Source organism: Palaemon carinicauda, chromosome 30, assembly GCF_036898095.1.
Source record: "Palaemon carinicauda isolate YSFRI2023 chromosome 30, ASM3689809v2, whole genome shotgun sequence".
Lineage (NCBI taxonomy): Eukaryota > Metazoa > Arthropoda > Malacostraca > Decapoda > Palaemonidae > Palaemon > Palaemon carinicauda.
Genome location: NC_090754.1, coordinates 57,764,078 through 57,781,577, shown reverse-complemented (window position 1 = coordinate 57,781,577; position 17,500 = coordinate 57,764,078). Strand labels below are relative to the sequence as shown.

General features: G+C 33.3%; 1 protein-coding gene across 1 annotated transcript in view; it reads right to left on the bottom strand.

The window, feature by feature from the left end:
* Positions 1-12,145: 12,145 nt before the first annotated feature.
* Positions 12,146-17,500, bottom strand: part of LOC137623806 (proton channel OtopLc-like) — an 8,373-nt gene continuing 3,018 nt past the window's right edge. The window contains exons 3-6 of the mRNA XM_068354622.1: positions 16,416-17,259; positions 14,930-15,105; positions 13,706-14,710; positions 12,146-13,292 (exon numbers count right to left, since the gene is read on the bottom strand). Coding sequence (XP_068210723.1) covers positions 13,173-13,292; positions 13,706-14,710; positions 14,930-15,105; positions 16,416-17,259 — 2,145 coding nt within the window. The 3' untranslated portion in view covers positions 12,146-13,172. The remainder of the gene's footprint in view (positions 13,293-13,705; positions 14,711-14,929; positions 15,106-16,415; positions 17,260-17,500) is intronic.

Genomic DNA, 17,500 nt, shown 5'->3' with positions numbered 1-17,500 from the left:
TCTCCATAATGGGTATCAGGAACCGGAGATGGCGGTAAAGATTGGTGCTGGGGAATTGGATTCTTCTTTTTAAAGGTGTTTGGAAGTTGTTACTTATGATCGGGGATATCTTTAGGGCCTGTGTTTGTTCGTTTATATTTTTTCCGATGTTTTTGGGAGCTCGTTTGACTATCTTATCAGGTTTTAGACTTCTTTTATGTTATTTATTATCTGGGATATCTTCAAGTCCTCTGTTGTTCGTTTATATATTTTCGATGTTTTTGGGAGCTCGTTTGACTATCTTATCAGGTTTTAGACATATCTTATGTTACTTATTATCTGGGATATCTTCAGGTCCTCTGTTGTTCGTTTATATATTTTCGATGTTTTGGGAGCTCGTTTGACTATGTTATCAGGTTTTAGACTTCTCTTATGTTATTTATTAGCTGGGATATCTTCAGGCACTCTGTTTGTTCGTTTATATATTTTCGATATTTTTGGGAGCTCGTTTGACTATCTTATCAGGTTTTAGACTTCTCTTATGTTACTTATTATCTGGGATATCTTCAGGTCCTCTGTTATTTGTTTATATATTTTCGATGTTTTGGGAGCTCGTTTGACTATCTTACCAGGTTTTAGACTTCTCTTATGTTACTTATTATCTGGGATATCTTCAGGTCCTCTGTTGTTCTTTTATATATTTTCAATATTTTGGGAGCTCGTTTGGCTATCTTGTCAGGTTTTAGACTTCTCTTATGTTATTTATTATCTGGGATATCTTTAGGTCTTCTGTTGTTCGTTTATATATTATCAATGTTTTAGGAGCTTGTTTGACTATCTTATCAGGTTTTAGACTTCCCTTATGTTACTTATTATCTGGGATATCTTCAGGTCCTCTGTTGTTCGTTTATATATTTTCGATGTTTGGAAGCTTGTTTGACTATCTTATCAGGTTTTAGACTTCTCTTATGTTACTTATTATCTGGGATATCTTCAGATCCTCTGTCTTTCTTTTATATATTTCCGATGTTTTGGAAGCTCGTTTGACTATCTTAACGGGATTTAGACTTCTCTTATGTTACTATATTATCTGGGATATCAGGCATTAGGCTTCTTTCATGTTACATATAATATGGAATCATATTAGGTCCTGTGTTTGTTCGTTTATATATGTTCGATGTTTTTGGGAGCTCGTTTGACTATCTTATCCGGTTTTAGACTTCTCTTATGTTACTTTTAATCTGGGATATATTCAGGTCCTCTGTTCTTCGTTTATATATTTCCGATGTTTTTGGGAGCTCGTTTGACTATCTTATCACGTTTTAGACTTCTCTTATGTTATTTATTATCTGGGATATCTTCAGGTCCTCGTTATTCGTTTATATATTTTCGATGTTTTGGGAGCTCGTTTGACTATCTTATCAGGTTTTAGACTTCTCTTATGTTATTTATTATCTGGGATATCTTCAGGTCCTCGTTATTCGTTTATATATTTTCGATGTTTTGGGAGCTCGTTTGACTATCTTATCAGGTTTTAGACTTCTCTTATGTTATTTATTATCTGGGATATCTTCAGGTCCTCGTTATTCGTTTATATATTTTCGATGTTTTGGGAGCTCGTTTGACTATCTTATCAGGTTTTAGACTTCTCTTATGTTATTTATTATCTGGGATATCTTCAGGTCCTCGTTATTCGTTTATATATTTTCGATGTTTTGGGAGCTCGTTTGACTATCTTATCAGGTTTTAGACTTCTCTTATGTTATTTATTATCTGGGATATCTTCAGGTCCTCGTTATTCGTTTATATATTTTCGATGTTTTGGGAGCTCGTTTGACTATCTTATCACGTTTTAGACTTCTCTTATGTTATTTATTATCTGGGATATCTTCAGGTCCTCGTTATTCGTTTATATATTTTCGATGTTTTGGGAGCTCGTTTGACTATCTTATCACGTTTTAGACTTCTCTTATGTTATTTATTATCTGGGATATCTTCAGGTCCTCGTTATTCGTTTATATATTTTCGATGTTTTGGGAGCTCGTTTGACTATCTTATCAGGTTTTAGACTTCTCTTATGTTATTTATTATCTGGGATATCTTCAGGTCCTCGTTATTCGTTTATATATTTTCGATGTTTTGGGAGCTCGTTTGACTATCTTATCACGTTTTAGACTTCTCTTATGTTATTTATTATCTGGGATATCTTCAGGTCCTCGTTATTCGTTTATATATTTTCGATGTTTTGGGAGCTCGTTTGACTATCTTATCAGGTTTTAGACTTCTCTTATGTTATTTATTATCTGGGATATCTTCAGGTCCTCGTTATTCGTTTATATATTTTCGATGTTTTGGGAGCTCGTTTGACTATCTTATCAGGTTTTAGACTTCTCTTATGTTATTTATTATCTGGGATATCTTCAGGTCCTCGTTATTCGTTTATATATTTTCGATGTTTTGGGAGCTCGTTTGACTATCTTATCAGGTTTTAGACTTCTCTTATGTTATTTATTATCTGGGATATCTTCAGGTCCTCGTTATTCGTTTATATATTTTCGATGTTTTGGGAGCTCGTTTGACTATCTTATCAGGTTTTAGACTTCTTTTATGTTATTTATTATCTGGGATATCTTCAGGTCCTCGTTATTCGTTTATATATTTTCGATGTTTTGGGAGCTCGTTTGACTATCTTATCACGTTTTAGACTTCTCTTATGTTATTTATTATCTGGGATATCTTCAGGTCCTCGTTATTCGTTTATATATTTTCGATGTTTTGGGAGCTCGTTTGACTATCTTATCACGTTTTAGACTTCTCTTATGTTATTTATTATCTGGGATATCTTCAGGTCCTCGTTATTCGTTTATATATTTTCGATGTTTTGGGAGCTCGTTTGACTATCTTATCACGTTTTAGACTTCTCTTATGTTATTTATTATCTGGGATATCTTCAGGTCCTCGTTATTCGTTTATATATTTTCGATGTTTTGGGAGCTCGTTTGACTATCTTATCAGGTTTTAGACTTCTTTTATGTTATTTATTATCTGGGATATCTTCAGGTCCTCGTTATTCGTTTATATATTTTCGATGTTTTGGGAGCTCGTTTGACTATCTTATCACGTTTTAGACTTCTCTTATGTTATTTATTATCTGGGATATCTTCAGGTCCTCGTTATTCGTTTATATATTTTCGATGTTTTGGGAGCTCGTTTGACTATCTTATCAGGTTTTAGACTTCTCTTATGTTATTTATTATCTGGGATATCTTCAGGTCCTCGTTATTCGTTTATATATTTTCGATGTTTTGGGAGCTCGTTTGACTATCTTATCAGGTTTTAGACTTCTCTTATGTTATTTATTATCTGGGATATCTTCAGGTCCTCGTTATTCGTTTATATATTTTCGATGTTTTGGGAGCTCGTTTGACTATCTTATCACGTTTTAGACTTCTCTTATGTTATTTATTATCTGGGATATCTTCAGGTCCTCGTTATTCGTTTATATATTTTCGATGTTTTGGGAGCTCGTTTGACTATCTTATCAGGTTTTAGACTTCTCTTATGTTATTTATTATCTGGGATATCTTCAGGTCCTCGTTATTCGTTTATATATTTTCGATGTTTTGGGAGCTCGTTTGACTATATTATCAGGTTTTAGACTTCTCTTATGTTATTTATTATCTGGGATATCTTCAGGTCCTCGTTATTCGTTTATATATTTTCGATGTTTTGGGAGCTCGTTTGACTATCTTATCACGTTTTAGACTTCTCTTATGTTATTTATTATCTGGGATATCTTCAGGTCCTCGTTATTCGTTTATATATTTTCGATGTTTTGGGAGCTCGTTTGACTATCTTATCAGGTTTTAGACTTCTTTTATGTTATTTATTATCTGGGATATCTTCAGGTCCTCGTTATTCGTTTATATATTTTCGATGTTTTGGGAGCTCGTTTGACTATCTTATCACGTTTTAGACTTCTCTTATGTTATTTATTATCTGGGATATCTTCAGGTCCTCGTTATTCGTTTATATATTTTCGATGTTTTGGGAGCTCGTTTGACTATCTTATCACGTTTTAGACTTCTCTTATGTTATTTATTATCTGGGATATCTTCAGGTCCTCGTTATTCGTTTATATATTTTCGATGTTTTGGGAGCTCGTTTGACTATCTTATCACGTTTTAGACTTCTCTTATGTTACTTATTATCTTATATATCAGCCATTAAGCCTCTTTCATGTTACACATAATATGGAATCATTTTAGGTCCTGTGTTGTTCGTTTAAATTTTATCTGATGTTTTGGGAGCTCGTTTGACTATCTTATCAGACTTTGGTCTTCCAGTATGTTACTATTTAGTTCGTTTATATTTTTTCCAATGCTTTAGGAGATCGTTTGACAATCTTATCACTTTTTACATTTCAATATGTTGCTTATCTGGTATCTGTTTAGGTGCTATGTTGTTCGTTTCTGTATTTCTGGTGTTTTGGGAGCTCGTTTGACTATTTTACCAGACTTCAAACTTCTCTGTTGTTGAAATATATCAGTACTTTTATTGAGATGACATAGATATGTGGAAATCATTATATTGTAAGATTAAATAAGGTATCAAATAACACCTTACAATAGCCAGTGATTTTAGTTCCATGAAATAAGATATTTTGTTTACATAAAAGTGAAAAACTTGTCGAAGATTTTATTCAACCAATATTTGAAATAATTGAATACGAAGAATCATGAACGTCATTTAACAATAGCAAAATATAAAAACTCCGGGTTTCGAATCCACACATTATGACTTTTTTTCTGAAGAGTTTTAATGTCTTAGTGATCAGGATTGCATTATCAATATGTGTATGTGTGTGTGATTAAAATCAACACAATATCATATTCAATAAAAATAAATTTCTTCCTCACATCGAGATTGAACCCTCAGTTTATCCAAATGAAAGGCAAAGGAAATATTAATCATGCTAGCGGACAATCTAAAAGAAGTTAAAAACTAATTTCTAACTGCTTTTCAGCTGATATATATATATATATATATATATATATGTGTGTGTGTGTGTGTGTGGGGGGGGGGGTTTGTTTGTGTGTGTGTGTGTTAGTACACCCTATAATAATTTGTTGGCCCTTTTTCAAAAAATCATGAAATTCAAATGAGGAGCTAATCACCACATACATGTATAATGAACCAATTTACTCAATTACGATTATACCATACATATATACGCACTTAAATTACCACTGTAGCCACTATACAATTACCCCTCTAACTACCGTCCATATCACGCACGTCTTTGTTTCACTTTTTAACTCTCTCTCTCTCTCTCTCTCTCTCTCTCTCTCTCTCTCTCTCTCTCTCTCTCTGAAGTGTGAAGTGTCCTTGTGTAAGCAGCGGAGAGGTTATACGTCTCTTTTATCTATGACGTTTAAGGATCTTATCCAACGCGAAATCTTTCGGTGGAACGAAACAAGAGATAAGTACAATCGACCATGTAACCATCACTTTTATAAGAAGAGCATCCTTTACGAGGTGTCAAGACTATATTAGGAGTATTATTAATTTTTCGAAGATTATTAAGAGAAATTAAGATGTACAGCAATGTTCCCAGTAATCATTAACAAACGCCATAAAGTCTTCAATCCTAAAAGATCTTTTAAATGGCCTCAGCTCCAATTTGCTCCAAAAACAGGGGTTGCACTCCGGTAAATATGAGTAATATTAATTCTTCGAGGATTATCAAGAGAAAATAAGAGGCTGTACAGCAATGTTCCTAGTAATCATTAACCAACACCATAAAGTCTTCAATCGTAAAAGATCCTTTAAACGGCCTTGGCTCCAAATTGCTCCAGAAACAGGGGTTTCACTCGGGTAAATATGAGTAATATTAATTCTTCGAAGATTATCAAGAGAAATTAAGAGGCTGTACAGCAATGTTCCTAATAATCATTAAAAAACACAAATACAAGAAACTCCTCAATCATAACAGATCCTTTAAACGGCCTCGGCTCCAAGTGGCTCCAGAAAAATGGTTCCACTCGTATAAAGAATTTTGATATTTGTCACCTTTTCAGAGGCTCGCGAGAAACCCCTTATTTACGACCACCTTCCGGAGGCAATTATCCTCGAAATTATCCTTCGCTGCGGACATAAATCTGTCTCTGTCCTGACAGGGGAGACGTGGTATCTATATCCCTCAGTATATCAAGAAGGCTGAGAAACGCCACATAATCTCGGGTTAGTGAGGCGGGGATATTTGCCAGAGGACTTCTATGGCCTCCATAAAAAAAGTATTGCTTCTTTATTAATCTTTTGAACCTCCATAAAAAAGTGGTGTTTCTTTATTAATCTTTTGGAAAAAGTCATATATCTAAATGGCGGTTCTCATAAGTCTTATGATTAAGTGTATTATGATTTTTTTATTGTTAAATTTATGGTTATTATATGAGCTGTTTTTATCAGTTTGAATTATTTGTCCTTTTGTTGGTTGGGTTGAGAGAGCTGAAATTTATTGATGTCAACCTATGGTGAATTAAACTATCAAGAAATTTTTCCTCGTGATGTATTATTATTATTATTATTATTATTATTAATAATAATATTATTATTATTATTATTATTAATTTGGTGCTGTTATTATTATTATTATTATTATTATTATTATTATTATTATTGTTATTATTATTATTATTATTATTATTATTATTATTATTATTATTATTATTATTATATTCCAAAATGCAAGAATTTTGTTGGGATGAGAAAGTTTAGTAATTGATCTGTTTAATACATTTATGATAATGTGCTTTATTTTTAGTTAATACTCATTTTTAGTTCACTCTTTACTTCTCTATTTATAATTATTTACTGAACTTCATTCCCTATAAGCTTTAAATCAATCCGCTTTCCCAACCAGGGTTGCTACTCGTCTTGTAATAATGAGAATAATAAGAAAGGTTTCTTCAAAAGTACATCGTTTTATGTATATGCGAATGTTAGAATTTTGCCTTAAAAAGCGGTAATAAATTCTGGAATAAATGTTGCCAGGTATTTACCGTTTAAAAAGAAATAATTTAAGTTAAGGAGTGATATTACGCCCAATAACCGTAAAAGATAAAAATAAAGTAGGGTAAAAATTACGGTCACCTGTATTTTACTGAAATACGGCTTTTTACGGAGAATTTCCGAGTAAAATTAAGGTATTTTTGAAAGTTCTTTTACACGCCATATTTTACTTCTTACTAAGTGGCTTCTTTTTCATTATTTTTTTATTTCATTTGAATTCTATTACATACTAGTTAGTGTGATTATCTTGCTTCGATTCACTAAAACTGAAATTGACGATGCAGCAATCAGCCTTATAAAGTCTGATATTCCAGGGATAATTGGGATGTATGCCCGTCAGTGATATACTCTGATCTAAGGTGGGGTGGGGGGGGTACCTGGCTACGTCTTATCTATTACCAGAAAAATCTAAAAAAAATCCATTTTAATGTAATTGCGTTGCATTCTTAAGAATTGCATGCATCTTATAAAATATGTGCTGTCAGTACACTTAAGTACATTTCATGCAATGCATTGTATGCTATACTGAAGTGGCTCTTTGACTCCTAACGTCACCCACTTTTTGGACTTCTCCTGGATCCCCCTGAATGGCTCCCCCGGCCCGTAAGACTAGAATTATAACTCAGTCTTCACCAGTCTGTTTTCGTATTCATTCACTAGGGCTGATATAAAAGGAGCAAGTGCCTTTCTATATATGTATATATATATATATATATATATATATATATATATATATATACATATATATTTATATATATACATATATATATATATATATATATATATATATATATATATATATATATATATATATATATGTATATACATTATATATATGTATATATATTTATATATATATATATATATATATACATATATATACATACATATATATATATATATATACATACATATATATATATATATATATATATAAATATATACGCATATATATACACATATATATTTACATATATGTAATAGACATGTATATATATATATATATATATATATATATATATATATATATATATATCTTTTTTATCACACTAAGCCCTCCTCATCCTTCAGGTAGGTGGGGAGAGGGAATAGTCATACCCTGGTTAAAGTGTGTGCATTTGTGTGTACGTATGCACATCTATCTAAACATCAACCCATCATTATGACGGCTTGCATACACTAGTTTAAACACATTAGTTATGCTTTCTTTACAGGACCGTAAGGTTTATGAGCTGGTGTGGGCTAGTGTGGGCTAGTGTGGGCTGATGTGGGTGACTTGATGGATTGTGGGGCGTTGTGGGGAGGTGTGGGAGTGGATGTGGGTTACCAGGCAGTAGAATTCACTTTGCAAAAGGCTCCGAGTTGCACTTTGTCTTCGTTTGTGGGTAACAGTTTCTCTTAATTATTCGCTGGAGCTGTTTTTCCTCATTAAAACAAATGTCGCCATTTGGGTCAAACTCCGTTTTCGAATGGAGGTAAAGTGACTGAGTTACTTTCTGTTTCATGAGTGAGATTTTCAAAAAATAAATTTTTATATATTTCTCCAACAATAAATTATGATATATTTTGCTAATAATAATTCATATTTTCCCAAAAATAAAATATATTTTCCCAATTCTGTTTTTTTTTTTTTAATGAAATTTCCAAAAATAGATTTTGATATATATTTCTCCAACAATAAATTATGATATATTTTACTAACAATAATTCATATATTTTTCCAAAAATAAAATATATTTTCCCAAATTCTGTTATTTTTTAAATGAAATTTCCAAAAATAAATTTTGTTCTATTTTCCCAACAATAAATTATTATATATTTTTCTGACAATAAATTATGATATATATCCCCATAGATTAAAATATATTTCCCCAATCATTATATGATTTTCCAACAATAATTTATTCATATTTTCCAAAAAATATATTTTGATATATTTTCTTGATAATAAATTATTTTATTTTTTCCCAATAAGGAATTATGATAAATTTTCTTAGTGATATTTTTTTGTATATTAGGCTTGGCAGTCTGACGTTCTGGTGAGCCTCTATTTTGATGAAACTGGAATTAAAATCAGACATATTTAACTTTTAAAAAAAAAAAGAAAAAAAAATCCTAATTTTAGAAATAAGATCTGACTATCGATAGTAAACATAAGAATTTAGAGTAATCATTACTGACGATTTCTCACCGCTAAGAAGCCTCCATTGCAATATATATTTCTGGCTCAATATATCTTCTTTTAACGACGGAGGAGAATTGTCGAAAATGGCTAGTCCCTTTTCAAAAAGATTTTTTTTTTTTTTTTTTTTTTTTAGGACTCATCATTTTTCACTGGTTTTATTAGGTGAAGATATTCTAGTTCAAGAATTTTTTATTTTTTTTTTTATATTTGCTTTTGGTTTTTCCTACAAACTTTTTTTGGGGCACTGTTTATCATATGAATTTTATTTTTGGTTTGGTGTTTTCTACTGGCTTTATTTTGGGAATTATATATATATATATTATATATATATATATATATATATATATATATATATATATATATACAGTATATGTATATTTATGTATATATATATATATATATATATTTATATATATATATATATATATATATATATATATATATATATATATATATATATATATATATATATATATATACAGTATATGTATATTTATGTATATATATATATATATATATATATATATATATATATATATATATATATATATATGTATATATATATATATATATATATATATATATATATATATATATATATATATATATATATATGACAAGTCCCCCTACATATTCCTATCGAATTCAGGAATCTGTTCATAGACTTGAAATAAACCCATCTCCACCATGATAGCTGAATCGTGAGTTTGCAACACGTGGTTATTTTAATGAACATATATCACAAGCACACAAGGGGGACTTGTCATAAACTTTTTAGTCTCTCTTGATGGCATAGTCGGTAGGGTCCCTGCCAGCATGGTTTCCAGCCGTACAGGTGGTGGTTCGAATCCCCACCCGGCCAGAAGCTGTTACCATAAAATGAATTCTAAGTGGATATATATTCCCAAGATAGAATTCGGTATTAAATGCCATTCGTGGGTGATATTTGCATTAATTAAAATCACGTGTGCTTGTGATATATATATATATATATATATATATATATATATATATATATATATATATACATATATATATATATATATATATATATATATATATATATATATATATATATATATATTTATATATATATGAATGATAAACTTTGCACGTTTAGACATGCTTTTCATATTCAAATAAGCCATATATTATACTCATCATAATATCCTGATTCTCTCTATATTCTCTTTATACCTCTTGATCAGAAAGCTAAGGGGAATCAACTTAAAGATAATAGCTTTTGGTCGGTCTGGGAATCGATGGTATGTTACTGTCGTATCAGTTTCCTGGACTTGGGCTCGATTCCCCGCCCGACCAAAAGATTCATGCATAGTTGTATAGATATATGTATATACATCTACGAGAACAACTACAACAAAAACGTCAAACAACAAATACAGCTATTTCTAGTACACTGCAGGACAAAGGCCTCAGACATATCTTTATTCATGTCCGGGATTTGGACAGTTTTCATCACCACGCTGGTCAGTGCGGATTGGTGATGGTAGGAGAATTTTATTCTGATCGCCCATAGTAAACCAACATTGCATGGTTGGCCATGGCTAGTACAGCTTTGCTGATTATGGCAATACAGAAAGCGGATTTCCACGTTAGGTATCCCCACTCAGAAAGGGAAACATGTTTTTTTTTTTTTTTTTTTTTTTTTTTTTTTTTTTTTTTTTTTTTTTTTTTTTTTTTTTTTTTTTAAGAAACTCCTTCCACAGCTGAGTCGACTGTTGAAAATATCCAATCGAAATGCGATTTAGCTTTTTAACTTATAGATAATCGCCATTTGTGGATGATTGGTTTTCACTTGGAGTTAAGAATCGAAATATTGTTATAATAATGTGATGGTATAATTCTCTGTTATAAGTAGATGGATTTTTCATTAGTCAATTTCTGTACCATAGTCTTCAACTGTCTTGGGTTAGAGTTCTCTTGCTTAAGGGTACACTCGGGCACACTGTTCTATCTAGTTTCTCTTCCTCTTGTTTTGTTAAAGATTTTACAGTTTATATAGGAAATATTTATCTTAATGTTGTTACTATTCTTAAAATATTTTATTTTTCCTTGTTTCCTTTCCTCACTGGGCTATTTTCCCTGTTGGGGCCCCTGGGCTTATAGCATCCTGCTTTTCCAACTAGGGTTGTAGCTTAGCATTCAATAATAATAATAATAATAATTATCCATCACTCTCATTAATTTTTGGGTCTTTTAGATTTAAAACTAATTTTTTTTGGGTGGGGGGGGCAGGGAATCGTGAAATTAAAAGCAATGGAAAATATATATACATTTTATTAAGCAGAGATTCGAAGAATATTGCAAATTAAGAATGTATAAAAAACCTAACTTTCCCCAATATATTGATTGTTTAGTTTCAAAATTTGTTCGAAAAATATCAAAAGGGAGGATTTTCTAACAAACTCCATAAAGACTCTGATTAAGATAAATTGCTAGGGATAGTGATAAGTAGATCTCGGTCTGTTTTTCTCCCTAAACCCTTACCCGAGGAGAGGTTAAAAGGTGCGCGTAAGTATTGATAAGCTAGGGAAAAAATAATCCCTTGTCCCTAGCAATCTTGACAGTCTAAGCTCGGCCATCAAACTTGTTTATCAGGTGATATTTTATGTGAAGCTTTGTAGGATTTTCTTCAAAGGTTTACGAATGATCTTCTTAGACTTTTATTGGTGATAACTTTTGCCAAAGAAAAATAAAACTTAAGCTCTTTGTAAAATATGGATGGTATGAATTTGAAATTTCTAATTACGTAAAATGTAAGGAGTATATTATATATAAGCTGGTGGATGTCTTAGTTTATTTCAAGGTCAGTTTTGATAATCAAAGATTATATTCATTTCGGAGTAATATCATCAACTCAAGATTGACTGACATATAAGTGAGAAAATGCTTATTTGCTTTATATCAATAACTGCCTTACTTTTTTGTTAATTCCTACTACCTACAATAAATGCCTTCAATATACTTTGACATTAATTATTCAAGGGAAAAATTATTACACTTGAAAATAAAACCTTATGTTTTGGTATATAATCTGTTCTGGTTGGTTACATATAAATTTATCAAAAATACATATTTGCACACTGTGAGGAAAAATAATCATAGATCATAACTTTTCCCGCAAAATGAAAAGAAAATAATCGTTTAAATACTATTGAAAAGTTGAATATATTATAAAAAAAAAAACGAAAATCTTTACGTATACATCGAGTAGAATTCAACATATGCATAAATTGTCCTCTTAAAACTATAATAATACATTTCATTCAGTTGGCTTCTTAATGCATATCGTGGAGCCTGTTCATTGACCTTCAATGAAACATTTAATGTGGAAGAAACGTTTGTCTCGAGTCTTCAGTGTGAAAAACATTTAATGTGGAAGAAGCGCTTGTCTTGAGTCATGTGCAGAAAACGTTTAATGTCGAAGATATGTTTGTCTCGAGTCTTCAGTGTGGAAAATGTTTAGTGTCAAAGAAACGTTTGTCTCGAGTCTTCAGTGTGAAAAACATTTAATGTCGAAGAAATGTTTGTCTCGAGTCTTTAGTGTGAAAAAATATTTGATGTTGAAGAAACGTTTGTCTCGAGTCTTCAGTGTGGGAAACATTTAATGAGGAAGAAACCTTTGTCTCAAGTCATCAGTGTGGGAAACATTTAATGTGGAAGAAACGTTTGTCTCGAGTCTTTAGTGTGGAACACAATTGATGTCGAAGAAATATTTGTCTCGAGTGTTTAGTGTGGAAAAAGTTAATGTCGAGGAAATGTTTCTCTTGAGTCTTTAGTGTGAAAAACATTCAATGTGGAAGAAACGCTTGTCGCGAGTCATCATTGTGAGAAACATTTAATGTGGAAGAAACGTTTGTCTCGAGTCTTTAGTGTGGAAAACGTTTAATGTCGAGGAAATGTTCTTCTCGAGTCTTCAGTGTGGGATTTCCGCTTCGTAGGCGTCCTTCCAGATGTCTGCCAGACACACAGAGGAGTGGAATCGATAGAAGAGGGACAAGGGTAACGTCATGTGAGACACGGCTGTCCAGACTTCCTGTGGAAGGAAAATGTATACATTAGTTCCATATTTAGTATGTACAGAAACACACTGGCGAAGTACACGTCGTAAACAGCTGTAGTATAATATTATAATCAGTATGATGTAATATGTTATGATATTAGAATAACAAAAGTTCTATATTGTGCGAACACAAGTTTAATTTCTGCAAAAACTTATGAAGTCACCATGATATTGTGAATAATGTCAAGGCTGGAGAATAATCAATATCATAAATATCAAGACTTGAGGTAAAGGGCTTGTAATATGACCATCTTTGACATAAACAATATTAACAAATGAGGTAACCTTTCACAAATGCACACCGATTAAATACCTTCTTTAAGAGGAGCTAAATAATCAAGCGAATTGCATGGAAATGGGAAATCGAAGAATATGTTTGTACTCACCTTCCCATAGAATTTATAAAGAAGAGCATTCCCTTGCACGCTGATAATCTGGAATGACATAAGGAGCCAAGTTGCAACATTCATGACGACTAAGAATATGATAACTTCCCGCCCAGGTTTCTTCCTCCTCAGCTCGCTTGAGTTAGAGCACCTTCTCAGGCCGTCGACAATCAGCGCCGTTTGGAGGACTGCCTGCAAAATCCTCAGGACATCGACAGTCACGGCCAAGTAATCCCCGTCTATGCCATAAGGCACCATGATGAAGAAGGCGTAAAGGAAAACTGAGGGCAAACAGATATATAGTAGTATGTCATCTGCCGCGCTTATCTTATGGTGAATGACGTCCAGAAACCGGAGGTAGTGGAAGGCGAAAAGAGTTGCCACAATCATGATTGAGGTGATGATGATATTAGAGATGCTGTTGATTAAGAGTGCTTCTTCCAAAGTACTTTCTGATAAAGAGAAGACGATGTAGAGGATGATTGAAATCACAGCAATGATGCTCATCAGCAGGCCAGTGAACAGGCCGCGGCTGGAGGCATGGCAGTCTACGTAGATGACCAGATTAGATGCCAAATCTCTACTGTTGTCTTCCTCATAGATGATCTCGACGGATGGCAGTCGGTGATGCTTCTCGATTTTCCCATGGTTCTCCCAGAGGAGGATCCAGAAACCTACCATCAGGATGTTGAACTCTATGCTGAAGGGATAGAGATATGGTGCCGAGTCGGTGATTATGGTCGAGATCTCTGTTGTCTGCGTGCACCCCATGTACAGTTTACCAGAGCCCCCGGTAGACGTTAAATTCGTCCGGATATAAGAATTTTTATCTTCATCGTCGTACGAGATTGTATTTGGTTCTGTAGTGTAGTCGCCAGATTTCGATTTCTTCAAAAGCGAAGCCAAAGTTTCTTGGACAATCATGTAAATCCAGTAACAAATACTGGACCCAGTGCAGTGCATGATTCCAAACTTAGAGAGGATCATTCTCTTATTGATTATCAACTGAAATATATCAAGAAAATTTACATAGTTAGTTATACCAGGTACGGAACTCTGGTCCCTCCAGATATGCAAAGAAAAGACAGAAAGAAAAATTATACCAAATATGTGATTTAAAAGAGCAATGCTAAAGGTTATAAATTCTTATAAATCCACATCTAGTCTTTGATATACTGTTAAAATTAAAGCATAAACTTGCAAAAAGAACAAAAAATTACTTACATTAGAAAACTTGAAGGCAAAGAAAAGCTGATAGAAAATGTAAATGAGCAGCATAACTGACATGATTATGTCCACTAAAGATGTGCAACCATGAAATTCCTCATCGTGATTAAAGTAGAACACGAGTTTCGATGCAAGCTCTAGTCCACTGAAGATCAAATGTCCCATACAGAATACTGCAATTGAAAGAAAATGGCGTAATGAAAGTAATGTATAATCTGTATGTTAAGTTAGAAATGAAAGATTATACTTAACATCCATATACCTGTTAGTATGTAGTACCATCAGTGTGCCTCCCCTCTGTGCACTATAGACATTCGACAGCGACTACTTCGACGACTTCGACAACGACAATAAAAGGTCCTAGTGGTGTCTTTTTGCACCTTAGCTGCTTCTACATTTAAGCTTTAGCCTTTTACTCTACCATCCATATATCTGTCAATGTGTAGTACCATCAGTGGGCCTCCCCTCTGTGCACTATAGGCATTCGACAGCGACTACTTCGACGACTTCGACGACGACAATAAAAGGTCCTAGTGGTGTCTTTTTTCACCTTAGCTGCTTCTACATTTAAACTTTAGCCTTCTACTCTACCTATATTCCCATTTTATCCTGTTCAACCTCTTTCAACTTCTATTTCAAGGTTTACCTCAGTTCTGAACGACATCCTGGGGCCTTCCTCTCTTGTTTGTTAGCTTGCAAATGTGCTACACATAACGAGAACCCATTTTAGTGTTGGAAGGATATTTCCCCTTATGCCAGGCCATATGGCCTAAATTCTCATAGTTCAACTCAGTGCTGAACGACAACCTGGGGCCTTGCTCTCTTGTTTGTTAGTTTGCAAATGTCCTACACATAACGAAAACCCCTTTTAGTGTTGAGAGGCTCTTTCCACTTACCCCAGACAATATGGCCCAAATTCCAAGGATCAAATCATACATTAATTTAAGAGGCTCTAGACTCTGTAATTTGACATTATATGGAGAAGAGAACAAATGATAAACTCACTGATTGAGTAATAAGGAAATATTCAATATCTACTGGTACAGTATATGCAGCAACATTCCATTATGATTGAAATAGATTACAATAGTTATACCTAATTCAAGATTAATAACTGGCTAATTATATAAGGTTTTAAATATTGATGTTAGAAAGTGATTATCAGTTAATAGTAGGTACTTTTTGTTTGGCCATTACTAAAAAGGAGTATCTATATTAATAGTAAGAATTAGAATTTGAATGCTGTAAATTATATGGTCATGGCCATTGTTGTTCAAAGTTCTGCTTAAAACCTAACAAGAACTATCTGAATACGAGAAATCTATCTAACCTATGGCTCAAATTTTCAAGTGCAGGAGTCCTCCATGGCCGTTTTCAGTAAATTTATTCTCAAACTTATAACAATGGACCTTACAAGTCTCCACTTTGCTGTGTTCGATAGTGAAATTGAAAAGTTATAACCAATATTAGGGTACTGCCTCACCTGTTGCTCCAATTTTCAAGTATAAAGAACCTCCATGGCTATTGTCAGTGAATCCATACTCCTGATCAACATCCAAATGGGAATCGTACGCCGCTGTCTCCGCCTTCTCTTTTCCATCTTTGTTTTCTTTGTTGCTTTCCTTCAGCAAGTTGGAAATCTTCTTGACGTAACTTCTCACGCTGATATGGATGTAAGCCAAGAAGGTAATCTGGCCAGTCATGAGGTAAATATTGAAGATTTCTGATATGCTGGAGTACCTGCCAGAGAACATATCCATGAGGTAACAGACTATTCCAACAATGATCAGGAACAGAATATAGATGATGCTTAGGTTTGTGCTCAGTGTCGATATTAGCCATTTCTTTCTTTCGTCAGGTGGTGTGGGTTTAGGAGCCTCGCTGATAGTGGATTCCGCTGGAGTCTCCATATCTTGTAGATCGGTCTTGCCATTTATAAAGGACCTTTGAGTAAAACCTTGAGGATCTATTGATGTATGGAAGTACGCCGTGGCAGGAAAAGTGGATGGAGTGTCAGGGAAAGAGAACACAGACTGGGAATCCCCTGCAGTACTGCCTGTCTGCGGGGCAGGTGGGCTGTAGGACTCGAAGGATGCCACCGAATCCAAGATATTGCAGTTTTCAAAGCCTGGAGAGGATGTCTTGGAACTTCTCCGAGAAACTGTCCGTTGGTCTGCATCATTGGAGGAAGTGGAGGATATCGCTGACGTTTGAGATATACCGCTGTCCATGTTCTTGCGGATGTCGGGACTGCTTCTTATGAAGCTGTGGTTATTAGCGCCTATGTTTTCCATTACTTTCCTCCCTTCAATCAACCTTTTCAAATCCTGAAACACAGAATACAGTGCAGGAGATGAGATGGTGTTCAGTAACAATTGGAATTCAATGTGAGTATATTCAATTTCCTTCCTTCAATCAACCTTTTCAAATCCTGAAACACAGAATACAGTGCAGGAGATGAGATGGTGTTCAGTAACAAAATTGGAATTCAATGTGGGTATATTCAATTTTGATAATTTCACCTTTTGTATATGACTTACAGGATAAGAGGACATATATGTAGATATA